Raw genomic sequence first — 16509 nt, forward strand, 5'->3', positions numbered from 1 at the left:
CATAAAAAACAGTGTAGTTTCAACACATATTCTCAACAAAAGAAACCCAATCTTTTAGGCCAGTGGTTCTCAAACTTTTGACACGTCCAGCTCCCATGCCTTTGTCAATGTATATTTGTGGCTAGGGTCTGTTTCTCATAAGTTCAGGTCTTGGGCAAACGTGATCTCTTGGAGACTTCCGTTACAGGCCTGTATAATGTTCTTTGAGGCAGGAGTGTAACAGGGGAAGAAGTAACACCCAAGCAATCAAAAACTAAAAATACTTTTGTAATATTTTTGCAAAAAAATTAAACTATAAAAAGAAAACGCCAATTTTGTGGGTCTAAAAATTCACGGGCCTTGTTGTATGTCACATTTACCTAAGTGAGAAATGGCCACTGTCCGTGGCTTCCAAGAACCGCCTGTCTATCAAAGAACCATTTCAAAGCAGGCACACATCAATATCAGTAGCTCATCATGCTCTCCCCATGAAGGTTTGCTATGCCCCTAGACCCACAATACACATTTTGAGAATCACTGTTTTATTCTGAAATGAATTCAACAACTCCTGAGCACAGGCATGGATCTGGGAAGGGGTAATTATCCCCCTATCTCCCTCAAGAGACAGATAATCATGGAAAATTGAGGTCTGTCATGTAAAATACACGACACTACATCGTGAACATTACCAGTCTTGACTAAAACACGAGGAAGACCCTAGGTAAAATGGGAATTGGGTGGGCATTCCCCTGCAACAATGGTCAAAGATATTTTGTTAGTGAATGAAAATATTTTGTTTAAATTTTGCTCAAACTGATGGCTCAAAAGAAAAGACCTGTAATTAAAATAATTTTAAATGGTGTAATTTAAAAATAATCCAGGACACCAGGATGCAAGGAAATTTCTTTAAAAGTGGGGCGTATGGTCACAGACATTTTCTTTGTTCAGTAAACAATGGTGTGTGGCTATGTATTAAAAAAAATCAGGTGGTCACCTTGGCTTTTTCAACCACCCCCCAGAATCTTCTTCTGGGGGCGGCACATAAGCTTGAGCCACCCACGGAATTATTTACAATCCAGAGCTCAAGAGCTTATTTATATTTATACTATTATGTTTTTCTTGTGTTCGGTCTAAATATATTTCGATATTTTTATTATGTTTATTTTCGTTATTATGTTTTCTATTCTGGTGATTTTTTTTTTCCGGCGTCCGTAGCGTCAGTTACGGCCTTGGCGACTTTTCGTCAGGCCGTCGGACGTGTTTGGAACCGAAAAAGTCGCCAAAAATCACCAATCTCCGGATTATATCAAAGCTGTTTCAAGAAAAGTTAAGGATAAATTAAAAAATCAATGAGATAAATATAAAACCTTGCTCTACGTGTATAGCAAGTGATGCTGTGGGACAAGTCACAACTATGATGCTCCATTGCGACATTGTGTGGAAAATACAAGAAATTTATTCTACTTTTTAATGTTTCATCGGTATTATTCACGGTTTTCTAGTTAAACTGAACGGAAATGAAATTATCTATCAGTGGAAATACTCGGATGGTATCACTCAAAACGTAAACAAAGAAAAATAAACATTTGTATGGTAAATATGGACGACTTGGACTTTGATTTCAGCTGTTTGACAATGCTCAAAACGCATGTTATGACCATATTTCAGAGAGAAATGCAGGACTTTGCTGTTGTTATGGGACACGGTTGTCCGAATACACAGGGTAACTCGTAAATCCGTAAATGCTTTAAAAATTCATAAAATTTTATTGATTGATAAAAAGAATTGATGCATTTCATTGTGGTTTCATTCCCATTATCACTTTCAAAGATTCAATCCCATTAATCCAGTTGAAAGACTGGTTCCGAAGACTCCCTAAGAAAGACAGTAGGGATAGAAATTATAAAAAAAACATTATTCTTGGCACCACTTCAACTTATTATCTTGTCTTGTTTTTGTAGATTTAAATGTTTATCATCATGTGGGGAGGCGATTACGAGACAAATAGATATATCTATCTCTCTCCAGCCTCTGTTCTATTCAAAACATATATTTCAAAACTATTTGCAGTGCTCACTCTCAAATCCCAACTTATAAAATTTTTAAATCAATACGCACACAAAGAAAATCCATATCATTGGGAAGACCAAATGCATACCCTCATTTACAAAAGAAATACTTCGCAAACATTTTTACTAGCTTGCTCCTAAATTATTTAATGTTTTACCATTGGTAATACAGAACTTATCTAGGTATTTGCATCATTTAAAAAATAACTTTTTGTATTTGATAACAATAGACGATATTGATGTATATTTTCAAAATAGAAGCGAATTACTTTATTATCAATATGCCTGTAGTTACCTCATATCATTTTTTTTTTGTAACAAATGCTACACTGTTATGTGAACATGCACTTCAATATAACTATTTCAAAAATTTATCCAAAATCATTTTATTATTTAGTTGTATTTATTTTTTCATTAACTTTCGTTCTTTACAATTTTTTGTCTTTTATTTTAATTAGTAGCTCTATACAGGCTTATGCCTCTAGGCGTCAAACATTGAAATTTGACTATTTTTGTGTTACTAATTTTGAAAATAAAATAAAATTTGAAATATGAAGAAAAAAAATAATAAAAAGGAAGGGGGACAACGCCAGAAAGAATTAAGAGCAAATAATTTTGTATAAATAAATTAATTAATTTAATAATTTAATTAAATTTATTTAATAAATAATAATAACTAAATAATATATAATTAATCTTTCACTCTGATACATAAAAAAATCCTCTCTACAATCTTGAGTCAGAGAAACAAAGTATTTATTTTTAATTTTTTAACTTTTTAATTTTTGGCTTTCCAGTAATCTGTAGAAAATTCAAACAATAACCATGTTCCTTTCAAAATATGGAACACAGATAGCAGTACCAGAAGAATATGAAACAAACACAATTTTACAACATAAATACATAAGAGAGAGAGGGGACCTCACATTCACTCAGAACGCACATTTTGACATGTACCTAGCGATTCTTTATAACTTCTGCAGAGGAATGTGCACAAGGTGCATGTACAGTTAAGTAGTATAGTAATAGTTTGTTGAAAATAAGTTCAGTTGAAGAAAGAAAGAAAAAGAGCTAAAGTATATATGCTATTTTTTTTATTGAAATAACAAATAATAATTTCTGAATGGCTTACAAAACTTTCATTAAATCTACAATGGACATGGAAGAGGTTTCCCATGAAGAGCAGCTAGAATATTTCTTGCTGTTAGCAAAGCCATCGTAGTCCTCGTTTCAACTGTTGCACTTGCAATGTGAGGCAGGATTACTGAAATTAATGCATTCAAAATAGCCGTACTTAAACTTTCATTTCAGACCAAGCATATATTAAAAATATATGTATACAGTGTAAATGTTGTGGTAAATGTGATAAATCCAGTGATTATACATAATAACTGGTGATTGTGCATAATTTCTGACATAAAATTTACTGTAACATGTATATTCTTTGTAGAACAGAAAAACTTCAAAACAATTCTAAAAAAACACTATTCTGCATATGCAAACATTTATTTAAAATAATTTTGATCATGAAATGAAAACAAATACCAACTTACCACAGTTGTTCAAGGTTGTAAGTTTATGATCAACTGGTAGGGGTTCAGGTGTTGTTACGTCAAGTCCAGCAGCTTTTATCACACCATCTTTCAGAGCATCGTACAAATCATCTTGATCAACAACACCACCTCTAAATGAAAAGAAATTTAAAAAACACAAACTTATATATACATTTTCATTAATGAAATTTCTTTCATTCAAACTGAGCATATCCCTAGTCTATCGCCATGGACAATTAGCTACCAAATGAGTTGCGCTAAAGGTGTGCATGTGCAAATAACTGTCTGAGTGTGCATCTAGTGTTGTGCGTGAATTTTAGTGCTGCCATGTACTTATCAAATTATGGGTGAAGCATGATGATTGATTTATATGTTCTGTTGCTCTCTGTGGCAAGACATTTCAACTGGGAGATCGGCTCAAATTCCCGTCTCAAAGTTGGGAACCACAGAAAATCAATGTAGGGTTTGAACCTGTGTCCTCACAATGCATGTCTGACACTATGATCACATAGTGATCATTTTATTATGATTAATAAAAGACAACAGGAATATACAGCTAATATATAAGGGAAAAGAAAACATATTTGATAATAATTTGAATGCAGTAAAATGTAAACTATAGTAATACTCAGAGATAAAATGCATTTTATCTCTGAAAGTTGACGGAAGATTGAAAGAAATTGGGATGTATAGCCATTTTTAGTCAGAGTAAGTGTTCTTAACCTTTTGTGTTCTATACAGACCCTTTGTGCTAATAAGATGACTTCCAAGGACCCGCTGTACCATGAAAATAAAAGCCTCTGACCCACTTTACAAAATAATATTTAATGAACAGAGTTGATTAAATACAATGAGTTGATTGTTTCCTTGAAAAAGTTCCCTGTCCCTATGAAATCTCCCAAAGGGATCCCTGAATACCTTGGTTTAGAACCTGGTTGAGCCAGAAGAATCATTTTCATGAGTCAAGTATTTAAATTCCCTCATCTGGTTAGAAATATAGCCATGCAAAACAATTGAAAACCTATTCAAAATTACAATGTATAACACAAATCCTCTGGGCCAGATTTCCGCATGATTAAGTACCTAGAGGACACTTCCATATTTATGCAACATGCAGTATCTTTGCTGACTGCCCAAACATTTTTCGCCAAAGTCAAGAAGTCCCTCTGATTGCATGCTGCTTTGCCCAGGGCCATCCCTGAAATAAAAATCAGGTCTCCAGCAAATCACACATAAATTCTAATAGCTAACTCATAAAAACATTTCACTACAGAAAATGGACTTGAATAGACAACTGCTGCCAGTCTCTCTATTCAGGAAATGTCTCCCTCCATGACCTCCTCTTCCCTTTTTCCTGAGTTCACATATAGAATTCTATATTGTATCTGTAGCTTCTGCTCTTCAAAGGACGATATTGCTTACTTTGGAAAATGCTACTTTAGAGGCAGTTGATACAAATGTTAATAAAAATTAATTATACTTGCCGACTTGTATTGATGAATATGGCAGTAGATTTCATTTTTGCAAATGCCGCTTTATTGAATATGCCCATGGTTTTTTGGTTAAGAGAACAGCAGCAGACAATGAAATCAGATTCTTCCAAAAGACAGTCAAAAGACACAAATTCTGCATTAAGTTCTTTTTCTGCTGCTGGAAATCAAGAAAAGAAAAACTAACAAATTATTAAAGTAAGAAATCTTAGATTCCAGGAAACTATACCAACATTCCACACATACCAACCTTCTGCAAAACCTAGAGAATGTCATATCATTTTGAAAAAAAATATGTACATATCACTTTATCATTTTAAAAGTAGACTTAAATTACTTTAAATATTGTTTAAATTCGAAACACAATTTCTAAAATATTACTTGGCTTCGGTGAGTTGCCAGTATACAGCAGTCTACCGATCTTGAAAGATTTCAATCGTTCAGCAACAGCAAAACCTACCAGAACGGAAAAAAATCTATAGATTGCAATTTTTAAAAAATTAACACTCAAATCAATTTTTGAATTAAATAAATATAGGCCATGCTGCTTAATCTGATTGCATCAGGACTCTGATAACAAAAATTGAATGGTAATTATATCCAAAAAGTCATGTTTGAAAGTACAGTGACCATATGAGTCGTTTAGCCAAACACGATGTATGGTCAACAGCAGGGCTGCCCTTATGAGATGCACGGCCCAGTGCAAAAATTATTTCGGGGCTCCTTAGCCTTGATTTCATATATTTTATGGGAGAGGGGAATCAAGTTCCCAGAGATTTGTGCATTATCACAGAATACACACGATTGCTGAAAAATATCTATTCACTAATGAAAATTCTTAATTAATGAGAGAAAAAAATCTCAGAATTAATGAAAATTCTGAATTAATGAAAGAAGAAACCCCAGAAATAATGAAAGAAGAAATCCCAGAATTAATGCTAGAAGAAACCCCAGAATTAATGAGAGAGAAAATTCCAAATTAATGAGAGAGAAAATTCCAGAATTGATGGAAATTCAGAATTAATGAAAGAATAAATCTGAGAATTAATGAGAGAAGAAATCCCAGAATTAATGAAAGAATAAATCTGAGAATTAATGAGAGAAGAAATCCCAGAATTAATGAAAGAATAAATCTGAGAATTAATGAGAGAAGAAATCCCAGAATTAATGAAAGAATAAATCTGAGAATTAATGAGAGAAGAAATCCCAGAATTAATGAAAGAATAAATCTGAGAATTAATGAAAGAATAAATCTGAGAATTAATGAAAGAATAAATCTGAGAATTAATGAGAGAAGAAATCCCAGAATTAATGAAAAAAGATAATCTCAGAATTGTGAAAATCCCCAAAGCAGAACGTATTGCATTGTTCTGTAACAAGCCCTTGGTTGATTGGAAATGTTCTGCAGTAAGAATTCTTCTTACTTTTTCAAATGGGATAGAGCAGGCAGACCTACAACATGATAGTAACAAAACTAAAAATTCAAGCATTTCCATCTTTGCTTCAGAAAATCGAAGGCAGATGGCAGCACGAACACCAAAAAAGCACAACTGGACAACATAAATACATTAGGAATGCACATGCCTGCATTCCGTAAAGGAATGTGTACGAGGTGCATGTACGGTTTAGTAGTAGAAGTAAAAATTCTCACAATAGTGTTTTCTACACTTTTCTTCAAATTCTTCCAGACTATTCTGCAGTAGCACTGATTGTTCTGTGACATGCATTGCTGATTTTTTGTATATTCTGCTTTGGGGATGAAAATTCAGAATTAATGAAAGAAGAAATCTCTCACAATTGGTGAAAATTTCAGAATCAAATTAGTTGAAGCTCAGACACCTTGTTTATTGTAGAAAAAAGGTATTTGATAAACATATATTTTTCAATTCAATTACTGTGAGGCTCCAAATCACGGGGACCCAGTGTGACCGCACTTGTCACACACCCCTAAAGGCAGCTCTGATCAACGGGTATTGGTAAAACAAGATAATCTTTTCCACACAATTAGTTGCAAAATGTTTAAAAAAATTGTTTCACTTTTTGTTTATTCTATTCTATAAAAAACTGGATTTTTTTTTCCTTTGAGATAAAATCCTCCATTTTTGTTATTCAGTTATTGTGAGACTAGAATGGAACTGTAACTAATGTGTACATGAATAACAATTTTTTCAAACATAAAATATGTTTCAAAGACCCCCGAGAAAGTCTTTTGGAAAAATAAATTTGAATCTGGTCAAATGTGAAAAAAAAGTGATCAAGAACTGAAGGAAAGTCCTTGATCAGGAACAAAAAAGTCTGTTAAACCTCTCAGCTTCAGAATGCTCAAAAAAACTTTGGCTTATGTTATCAATTTTTTTCTGCCAAAAGTTCTGATAACTATAAACAAATGTTTTCCCACGTTACGATGTTGGTCCGTTCCGTCCTTTGCAAAAGTTACAATACCTGAATGATAACATTATCTGTGATTCTAATAAGTGGTGTCAACTGCATTTAAATCAAATTTTAATTGAAACTTCTTTACTAAAATTTTAAATCATTACCAAAGGACATGTGATAAAACTATCAGAAGTTTGCATATTCACTTATTGTATTTACTCCTATATAGGCAAGGGCAGTTCTAGAGACTTTTTTTCCAGACAGAATCTCTGGAACTGCCCCTGCCTATATGTGAGTAAATGCAATATGTGAATTTAAAAAATTCAGATAGTTTTATCACGGGTTATGTCTTTTGGTTATAATTTTTTTCCCAATTTTACAAATTTTTCTTTCAGTGTGGGGTTTTTTTCGTCTGGAGGAGGGGTGTCAATTACCCCAATTATCACCGCCCCTAACCGTGAAACCGTCACTGCATGTAGGACAAAGTATGATTTTAGAGATCAAAATAAGGAAAATAGATTTAAATAATTCAACTCCTTATTTTGTTTATTCACAGCATCAGATTTTTAGGGTGAGACAATATACCAGGTGTACAAGTATGAAATGCGGATTTCAGAAAACAGATGGTGCACCAATGCAGTTTGTGATATAAAGATTTGACGCTGTGCCATTTTGTTGTGTCATCAACAAGTGTCAGATGCGCACGAGTGATAAATTAGAAAAGTGTGCGCATAGTGTTGTATTGTTGTGTTCAATATGTCAAAAGTTATACTGAACAAAGAGCATTCGCGGACAGCATTAATTTTTTTGTTTTCATTTGAAGAAAACTGCTGCTGAATCATACCGATTGATGAACATGCTCCATCTCAAGATACGTGTGAATGATGGTTTCGGTTTTTCAAAAGTGGCGACTTCAATGTTGCAGACAACGAACATGGAAAACCGCCAAAAAAAAAAAGATGTGGAATTGGAAGCATTGTTGGACGAAGATGATACTACACAGACACAAAAACAACTCGCAGAGCAATTGGGCGTTAGTCAATAAGCTGTTTCCAATCGCAATGCCCCATGACAACGTGAAATGCTCCCTGACAATGTTCAATGGTCAATGTGCAATGCTACATCACATAAGGCAAAAGCGGTTCGCGGCACGTTGGAAGCACTCAGCTGGAAGTTCTACCCTGTGCGGCTTACTCACCAGACTTGGCTCCTTTCGATTACCACTTGTTTGCATTGATGGGTCACACACTTTCTGAGCAACGCTTTGGTTCGTACGAAGATGTGAAAAAATAGCTCGATGAATGGTTCGCAGCAAAAGGGGAAGATTTTTACTGGCCTGGTATTCACAAATTTCAGGAAAGATGGGGGAAATGTATAACAAGCAATAGAGCATACTTTGAATAAAGCACTTTTTATCATTCTTCTGAATTTAACGTGTTTTTTTTTAAAAAAAAATCCACATTTCATACTTGTACACCTGGTAAATACAGGATGACATAGGTAGGATATTATTTTACATGGGAGATTTCTGAATATATAAATTCTAGAAGGCACTCAGAATGGTGTTACAGAATACTGTGGGTGCTTAGGCACCCACTGCACCTCAGCTCTGATGCCACTGTTAACACCTATGTCTGGATCAGGGCCCCTGAATCAAATTGGTGGGGAGAAACAAAAGTATTGAAAATTTTCATAAATTCTGGAACTTTCTCTCATTAGTTTTCATTCATTAATTTTAATTATTCTATCAATTAATTTTTAATTATACTATTCCCCGATTCTCATTGACTTTTTCATCAATATTGAATTTTAGTAAATCCTAAATTATCCTTTTCAATCAGTCAAAATTATCATTAGTTCTGGAGTTATTTCTTAAATTAATTGAAAAAAAATTTTTTAGAAAAATTTTTTTGTTCAGATTTTTTGCTTGTGCATGTTTTTGAAGCAGTGAAAATTTAATGAAACTCTGTCCTATACGTGAATAAATATGGTAATTTCCATACAGATAAATGAAAATTCATACACCATTTTTATATGTGTGACTATACTTTACCTATACGACCCAAGCCAACAATACCCACAGTACTACCGGTTAGGGTAGCACCACACATCCATAATGGTCCCCATGCACAGTTTTTCCATCCACCACTAAGTAAAACAGATGGAATAAGCAATTACAGTTTGGTAGTATAAATGTATAATCATTGAGATACAATTTTAAAAAATAGCGAATAGAAAATGTGTCAAATATTCCTTATACCAATCACATTTATGATTCATACAATGATATAAATAGAATTGTATTTGTATTTGTATAAAAAATACTTTACTCTGTAACTGCTCGCATTGCTTCCACCAGTCTTCTAGAAGTTGTTAAAAGCAATGCTACTGTTAGCTCAGCTGCTGCATCTGTCAAGACTTCTGGTGTATTTCCCACAGCTATACCCCTGCAAGAAAATAACATACAGTCGACACGAACACAGATATTACATGTTTTCACACATGAAAACGTTTTCCCATTTCCTGTGAATTTTCTATTATATAGTAAATTATTGGATTATGTTATCCATAGCAAATTCGTTGTACATAACAAAGTTCACTCATAATGAATATTTTCACTGTTTTTTTTCGACTTCATTATAAGCGGATCCAACTGTATTAAAAACATAATTCCATACATTTGATGAACTAAATTAGCATCATCATAAAAAAAGAACAAGTCAAATCAATAGCTTTGCTTGAAACTAATGAAGAAAGAGTGAATTACAGGCCCCTCTGGTCAGACTTTTCACAGTTAATTCATAACATGAAAAAACAAAAAATGATGATAACTGTCCCGGGCTCAATGGCTAGAGCCCTATCAGCCCCGTCCTAGATCGGGGGGGGGGCATAGGGGGGGGGACTATTAAATTTTGGATAGCACAGGAAAAAGCGTGAGTTAAAATTGGGAAGTCAGGAAAAAATTCTAAAAACCTCTGGATTTAACCTTTTAAATTATGAGTTGAACTTACCTTTTCTTGCACTCCTCTAGATCAATATGGTCGAACCCCACTGACATAGTACCAATAGCTTTCAAATTCGGTCCTAAAATGCAATATAAAAGAGAATGTCAAATAAGGGATCATGTATTGAAAAATGGTGAAACTATCCATACTTAGATGAAAAAAAAACACAATTTTTATGGGCAGTGTATTCTACTTTTCTCAGAGGTTTTAGTTTTTTTCCTGTGAAAATTTTATTTATCTTGGGTTGCAGTATTTTTAGATATACAGTAAAACCCACCTTAACAGTCACTCCTCAGATACTGTCACCCCTGTTTTACGGCCAAATAAAAATTTCCCAACAAAAAGCCTATTTAACCAATGTATTCCAAACCCCTGCTTAATGGTCACCCCCAGGTAAGGGCATAGACACCATTTTCATCATTCATTCCATTGAATAAAACCCTTGTACGGAAGTCAATAGTTGCAATTTTGGTTGAAATTATACTCACTAGATGACAGCACAAGTTTTAATATTTGATTCCACTCATTGGCTGTTTTTGAATGAAGTTTGTTAATGTTTGGCAAACTCTGAATTAAATTTAGAATCTGAAATAATGGTTGAAATGGTTAAATCTGTTACTGGTTGTGGTTGTATATTTTACATTATTCCACACTGCTTAATATATGACCAGCTTTAATATCTTCGCTCTCTATCGCTGAAGCGATAGTTTCTTAAGAGTATTTTTTTGCTCCACGTGCAGGATAAGGATGGAAATTAGTTAAAAAAAACCTGAAATTCAAGTTTTTTTAACAAATTCTCATGCTGCTGCGCTAAAAAAATACATTTAGAAAACACAGTTTAAAAGAAAAAATTGATGTCATGAAATACAGGGATTTTACTATACAGTATTATCAGTGGAAGATTATGCTCTAATAGGTGATGTGAGAATAGAATACCACAGAATTATGAGATATCGTTAAGACATTAGCAATGTCAAAGTCATCTGAAGAAGACAATATGGAAGTAGAAAAAAAAGAGTGAGAAAGTGTCAAAAACTATTCCGACATTTTTAAAATACTGGACACATTAAATACATTTTCCTGTAAACACAATGACGGAAAGACATTGGATTAATTTTCACAACTCAAAGGTCAACAACACAAAGTAAATTTTGAAGGAATTGAAATACTCAGCAAAACTCACTAAATTGATTGATCAGTTTTTCCAAAAGATGTGAATTTAGTGTGCAAACTTTATGTAATATTTCTTTCTAATAATTTTTAGTTGTGTATCTGTGCAATAATTATGTACTTTTGTCACTTTAAATGTATCTTCAGACCAATATGGTCTAACCCCACTGACATTTTCTGTACCAATAGCTTTCAAATTCCCGCTATATTGTCAGAATCTTATTAATTTTTAAATAAAGAACCATTTCAGTTCTTGTTAATAATGTATATTAAAGTTTGAACGTAACACCCCGCCCCTTTCCCTGATATGGTCACCTCTCTTTTACGAAAAAAGTTTTTTGTCTCGCAAGATTCCACAAATGAGGGCTTTTACTGTACTTGACATCCCCATTTTATATGGGCTTTGTTGGACATTTTCGCCTCTTTTTCCCCCTGTATTTGTATGGAAAAAACATCTTAGAGAGGAAACATCACTACAAAAATTTAGTTTTAATTCACAAACTTATAAATTAAAAGTTTTGTCATTCATGTGTATCATGTACACTAAAACCCCTCTTAATGGTCATTTCTCTTTTAACGCAGAATACTAATTTCTTTTGCGTAATAAAAATTTCCATTTCAAACCCCTTATTAGCATTTACCCTTCTTATACAGACAAATTTTTTTTTGTCCCACCAGCATCTGCAAAAAAAGGGTTTCACTATACTTTGAGTCTCCATAATATTTCCCCTTTAATCAAAAGTGTTGTGATTGCCCATAATTATAGTAATCAGTTGCTTTAAAACTTTTGCAAATTACAGAGTTATTGATATTGAATTCATTAAAATGTTGCAAATACATGTTAAGCTATCTTTTGGGAAAATAATATCCAAAGAATGAAGTGGAGAATATTAAAATACTCACCTGCACAGTCTAATAACTCTGCATTTATTTTTTCAGTCAGCAGGCAAAACAGGCCATCTTTTCCTCGCACCCTATTCAGCAATTCATCCCGCGTTATTGGATTAGGTTTTGGATAGACTTCTACATCACATCTGTAGAGATCAATACATTATTACGCATTTCGCCCAAAAAATTACTTTAAAAAACTATGAGCAATACTCTTTTATTTGCTGTTTAAAACTGAGATGTATTTCTCCGATCACAATAATTGTTTTAGTATAACTCACAGACAGAGAGCAATTTTGACATGAGAGCTGGTGTGATGTGTTCCCTGATATTAATTAAAGAGATGCAAAAATGTAAATTTTAGGTTCACTGGAATTGCGAGAATGTGAATCAAAGTTAACTGGGGGGGGGGGGGAGAGCAGTCCAGTGAAAAGGTTTATAACTACTGCTTTATTGGCAACTTGGTCATATCTACTACCATTTGAAATCGCTGTACACTGGAACTTAGGTTAATTCATTCTGCCAATGTGCTTGTTATCCAAATTGCTCATATATATCGAATCAAATTTCCAAATGGGAATAATGGAGACTCTGACAATTTGTTCCACAATTATTCATTCACATTAAAAATGACTAATAAAAACAATCCATATATTATACAACAAAATAACAATATAATAAAGACAACTAAATAAAATGTGTATGATATAATTGTTGTGATCTGGCAACATCAAGTGACTGAATATGCAAATTATCTCGTGTGTATATAAGTTTGATGTTTAGATGTGTTCGATGCATTCATTCTCCAGTCACATAAGTTATATTATTAACAAGAAATTAATAGTTATGTTTTCAGTACGAGTTGTTCTTTGCAACCTACATTCACGAACCCACCTTCCAACAATAATAGTGCCATAAATAAACATACAATACAATAATGTTTACAAATTAACTTACACTAAATGACGAGAAAGAGAAGGACTATAGTTTAGGATGATTTATGGGCTTTCTGTTTGCAAACTTATTCTTTTTGCGTGACTTTGAAAACAAATCTATCCACTGACACTTGCTTTTCCTTCCTCTTTTTTTTTTTTGGATTTCTCAGAAGTAAGAAATTACATTGTCTCTTATTGGACAGATTCATTGCTCGTTGTGTTATAGCTTTATTTGATTAGTTCCTTTCTACAAAATTTTGCACAGATTTCTCACATTCTATCTCTAATATCATTTGAAAAGCTGAAATGTCTGGAGTGAAATGTCCCACTCATTCGATCACTTATATGGTCCCTCACTTTGTCATTCATACAGTGAAGCACTTGGTCACGAATACAGTCGTACACTTTATCACTCATACAGTCATTCACTCGATCAAGGTATGTAAAATTTCTGGGGGTGAAAGTGTTAGAGGCAAAATGTCAGAAGCAAAATTTCAGTAAAACATAATCTATTACACGAGTAAATATATTCCTTTGCATTAATGCACTGTTTGAAAATACGAATGATTCATAAAAATTTAAAATCACCACACATAACTTACGTTTCTTCCAGTAACTCTACTGCTTGTTTAGGTATATCAGACCTTGTAATAAGAACTTTCTGCAGTTGTTTATTAGACATGCTTGAAAGAAAAGAAATAAAAACCATATAAATATAACACACAAACACTGCGTATGTTAACTGGTTGTGCCTATACTTCATACATACATAAAATCTTATGTTTCAAAAAAATTTATTTACTGAAAATTGACAGATAGAATATTCACCAACAATTCATCACCAGTGAGTGAATGAGCAAGTGGCTGAATATTTGATCGAGTGAGTGACAGAATGAGCTAGCAAAAAAGATAGTGACCAAGTAAGTGGGTGAGTGAATAACTGTATTAGTGATTGGGTAAGTTACCGAGTGAGAGTGGGTGACCATATGAGCGAGCCAATAGATCAGTGAACCGGTGTATGAGTGGGTGATTGAACGAGTTAGTGATCCAGACAGGGGGCATGCGAGTTGTTCCTAAAATGTAAAACACAGCCAATTTTGGAGCCCTGGCATGTACTTTGTTTGTCTATGCAAGAAACAGACCCTGGGGCCATGTTGGTGGATAAGTACTTTTAGCCAGGTAAGGGGTCCCCAGCAAAATTATTTTGCCCACAGGCCTAAGATGTTAAGATGGCCTTGCATAGGTCCTATAATGCTTTTAAGATGGCACTTGCCATATTATTGAGGGATGATGCTATTATTCATATCTACGCTATTAACCCTTTAAGCAGCAATGACAAAACATCTCGCCTGCATAAAAGCCTCTCATTTAACCATTGACAAGCCTAGATGTTTTATAAAATTGATTTCTCAATGGAAAACATTTCTCTATACGCCTTAGTTTACGCCTGCTGAAAATCAGAACAAGCCTACTTTATTAAAAAAGATATGGCCTTTTGAAGGGGGGATTTTAGTGATATCCAATCGCTTTTTAAATCATTAATTAAAAACAGTGCTGACATTGGGCTGCTAATTAAACAGTGGGATCCCCATACTTGGATTTATAGCTGGCTTCTGCTTTAGCAAATTTTTTAATGTTAAAGCAACAAAAACCAATGAGATTCATCAATGGCTCTACCTTGAAATGAAACCTTCCACCATATATGGTTCCCCACATGGAATCCGTTTGGTTAGTAGGTCACTTATTTTCTTGCTCTGTAGGTCGATCTTTTGGTCATTCACATGCTTGCTCACGCTCTGTCACTTTTTGCTTACTTATATGTGCTTGCAAACTCTCAAAGTAACTCTTTTTCTCCATCACTATCATAGTCCCTCGCTGTCTCTGCAGATTTGTTCGGCTATTGTTACAAATTTTGCCATCCTTCTTTCTTTTACTAGTTCTATAGGCCACTTATTCCTCAAACCCAGGTGCTTAGTGGGCTATATACAGCCCACTAAGCGCCCCTCCCCCCATAAATACGCCACTGCCCAGACCCTGCATGTTGGAAGCACCGGTGATATATACATATTTTGGGTGGGTAAGAAGTCCGTAGAAACTTAAAAAATTCATAAAACCCGGAAAAATAACAGAAATAAAAAATGATTTGCAGGGTTAGCATCGCTAGGTCAAGGGAATTTTCTTAAGACGGGAAACAAATAACTCAAAAACAGCCAATAGGTGGTGCTGACGTACACGTCAAAGAAAAGATACACAAATAACAAACAGAATGCCTCCAAATTGTATGTGTTCCACATCCCCACCTTAACAGGAGATAACACATTGCAAGCGAATCACTAATCCAGTAACGGCAGAGTGCAGCACGTCCGGATCACATCTTTCAGTTACGACAGATTGAATGGACCATACCACTCGTACCAGCGCCACCTATCAGCTGTTTTTTAACTGTTTTTCCTGTCTTAAAAAAATTCCAATGACCTAGCGATGCTAACCCTGCAAACCGTTTTTTTATTTCGATTTTTATGAATTTTTAAAGTTTCTACGGACTTTTTGCCCATCCTGTATATGGTTTCGGTGCATACACATAACCTAGTCCCGATGGGTCAAACGGTTCTTGATAATATTCAGGAGTTAAATGAAAATTTTACCCGAAATCGTAACCAATTTCCGTTGCAAAGAAACGGGCATAAAACGATGAACTTTTCGAGTTTGTGATGTTATATAATATAGAGTAGATTTACGGTTTCTTGAAAAAGTTGGAAAGAATTATCACTACTTACTTGCGAACACAAACCGATAAGTTTTATTTAAAAAATAAAGCTATAGGGAAAAAAGAAAGATAATTTTCTCAAGAGAATTGGAGAGAAAACTCTTATTGTCGTTTCATTTGATAAGATAAGGAAGTTTAAAATGTCTCGCCTACACGTACTTTCTCAATTGATGCACAGCCACGATATTTGTGCGTAATCCGCGGGCAAAAAACATGGAAAATATAAAGAAGAAACCTCAATGGCTTTTCTATGTCGGTTCTGACCGAGATTTGTGAA

General features: G+C 34.0%; 2 protein-coding genes across 8 annotated transcripts in view; both read right to left on the minus strand.

Moving 5' to 3' along the window:
- The window catches only part of LOC149088227 (L-fucose kinase-like), a 36991-nt gene extending 35407 nt beyond the window's left edge, over positions 1-1584 (minus strand). The window contains exon 1 of one of the 3 annotated variants that reach the window (XM_089245583.1): positions 1347-1571. In XM_089245583.1, the coding sequence (XP_089101709.1) occupies positions 1347-1413 (67 nt within the window). In that variant the 5' untranslated portion in view covers positions 1414-1571. Of the gene's footprint in view, positions 1-1346 lie in introns of all 3 variants that reach the window. The other 2 variants (XM_089245584.1, XM_089245586.1) reach the window with 2 other exon arrangements.
- Positions 1585-3120: 1536 nt separating this feature from the next.
- On the minus strand, positions 3121-16509 carry LOC149088228 (glyoxylate reductase/hydroxypyruvate reductase). 5 transcript variants are annotated; one of them, XM_089245589.1, is made up of 10 exons: positions 16392-16509; positions 14068-14148; positions 12546-12676; positions 10479-10551; positions 9798-9914; positions 9521-9615; positions 5473-5547; positions 5086-5248; positions 3602-3732; positions 3121-3312 (listed from the first exon to the last, which is right to left on the minus strand). In XM_089245589.1, exons 1-10 carry the CDS (start codon positions 16445-16447, stop codon positions 3197-3199), a joined length of 1038 nt encoding a protein of 345 aa, XP_089101715.1. In that variant the 5' UTR covers positions 16448-16509; the 3' UTR covers positions 3121-3196. The 5 variants fall into 5 exon arrangements, with proteins under 5 accessions (XP_089101715.1, XP_089101713.1, XP_089101716.1 ...); XM_089245587.1 differs by having other exon boundaries at positions 5086-5251; XM_089245590.1 differs by having other exon boundaries at positions 5086-5251; positions 16243-16506.

Source organism: Pholcus phalangioides, unplaced genomic scaffold (genome assembly GCF_987345545.1).
Source record: "Pholcus phalangioides strain wild (caught in Gottingen) unplaced genomic scaffold, Ppha-v1.0 ptg000003l_1, whole genome shotgun sequence".
NCBI classification, from domain to species: domain Eukaryota; kingdom Metazoa; phylum Arthropoda; class Arachnida; order Araneae; family Pholcidae; genus Pholcus; species Pholcus phalangioides.

Bases quoted from the DNA above. Each gene is read 5' to 3' on its own strand.
- LOC149088228 (XM_089245587.1), bottom strand. From the start codon at position 16,447: ATGTTTTTTGCCCGCGGATTACGCACAAATATCGTGGCTGTGCATCAA. The intron at 10,552-12,545 runs GTGAGTATTTTA...ATTGCATTTTAG, and splicing joins AGAGTTATTAGACTGTGCAG to GACCGAATTTGAAAGCTATT. The intron at 3,733-5,085 runs GCAAGTATAATT...CTTTTCATTTAG, and splicing joins ATATTCATCAATACAAGTCG to AGGTGGTGTTGTTGATCAAG.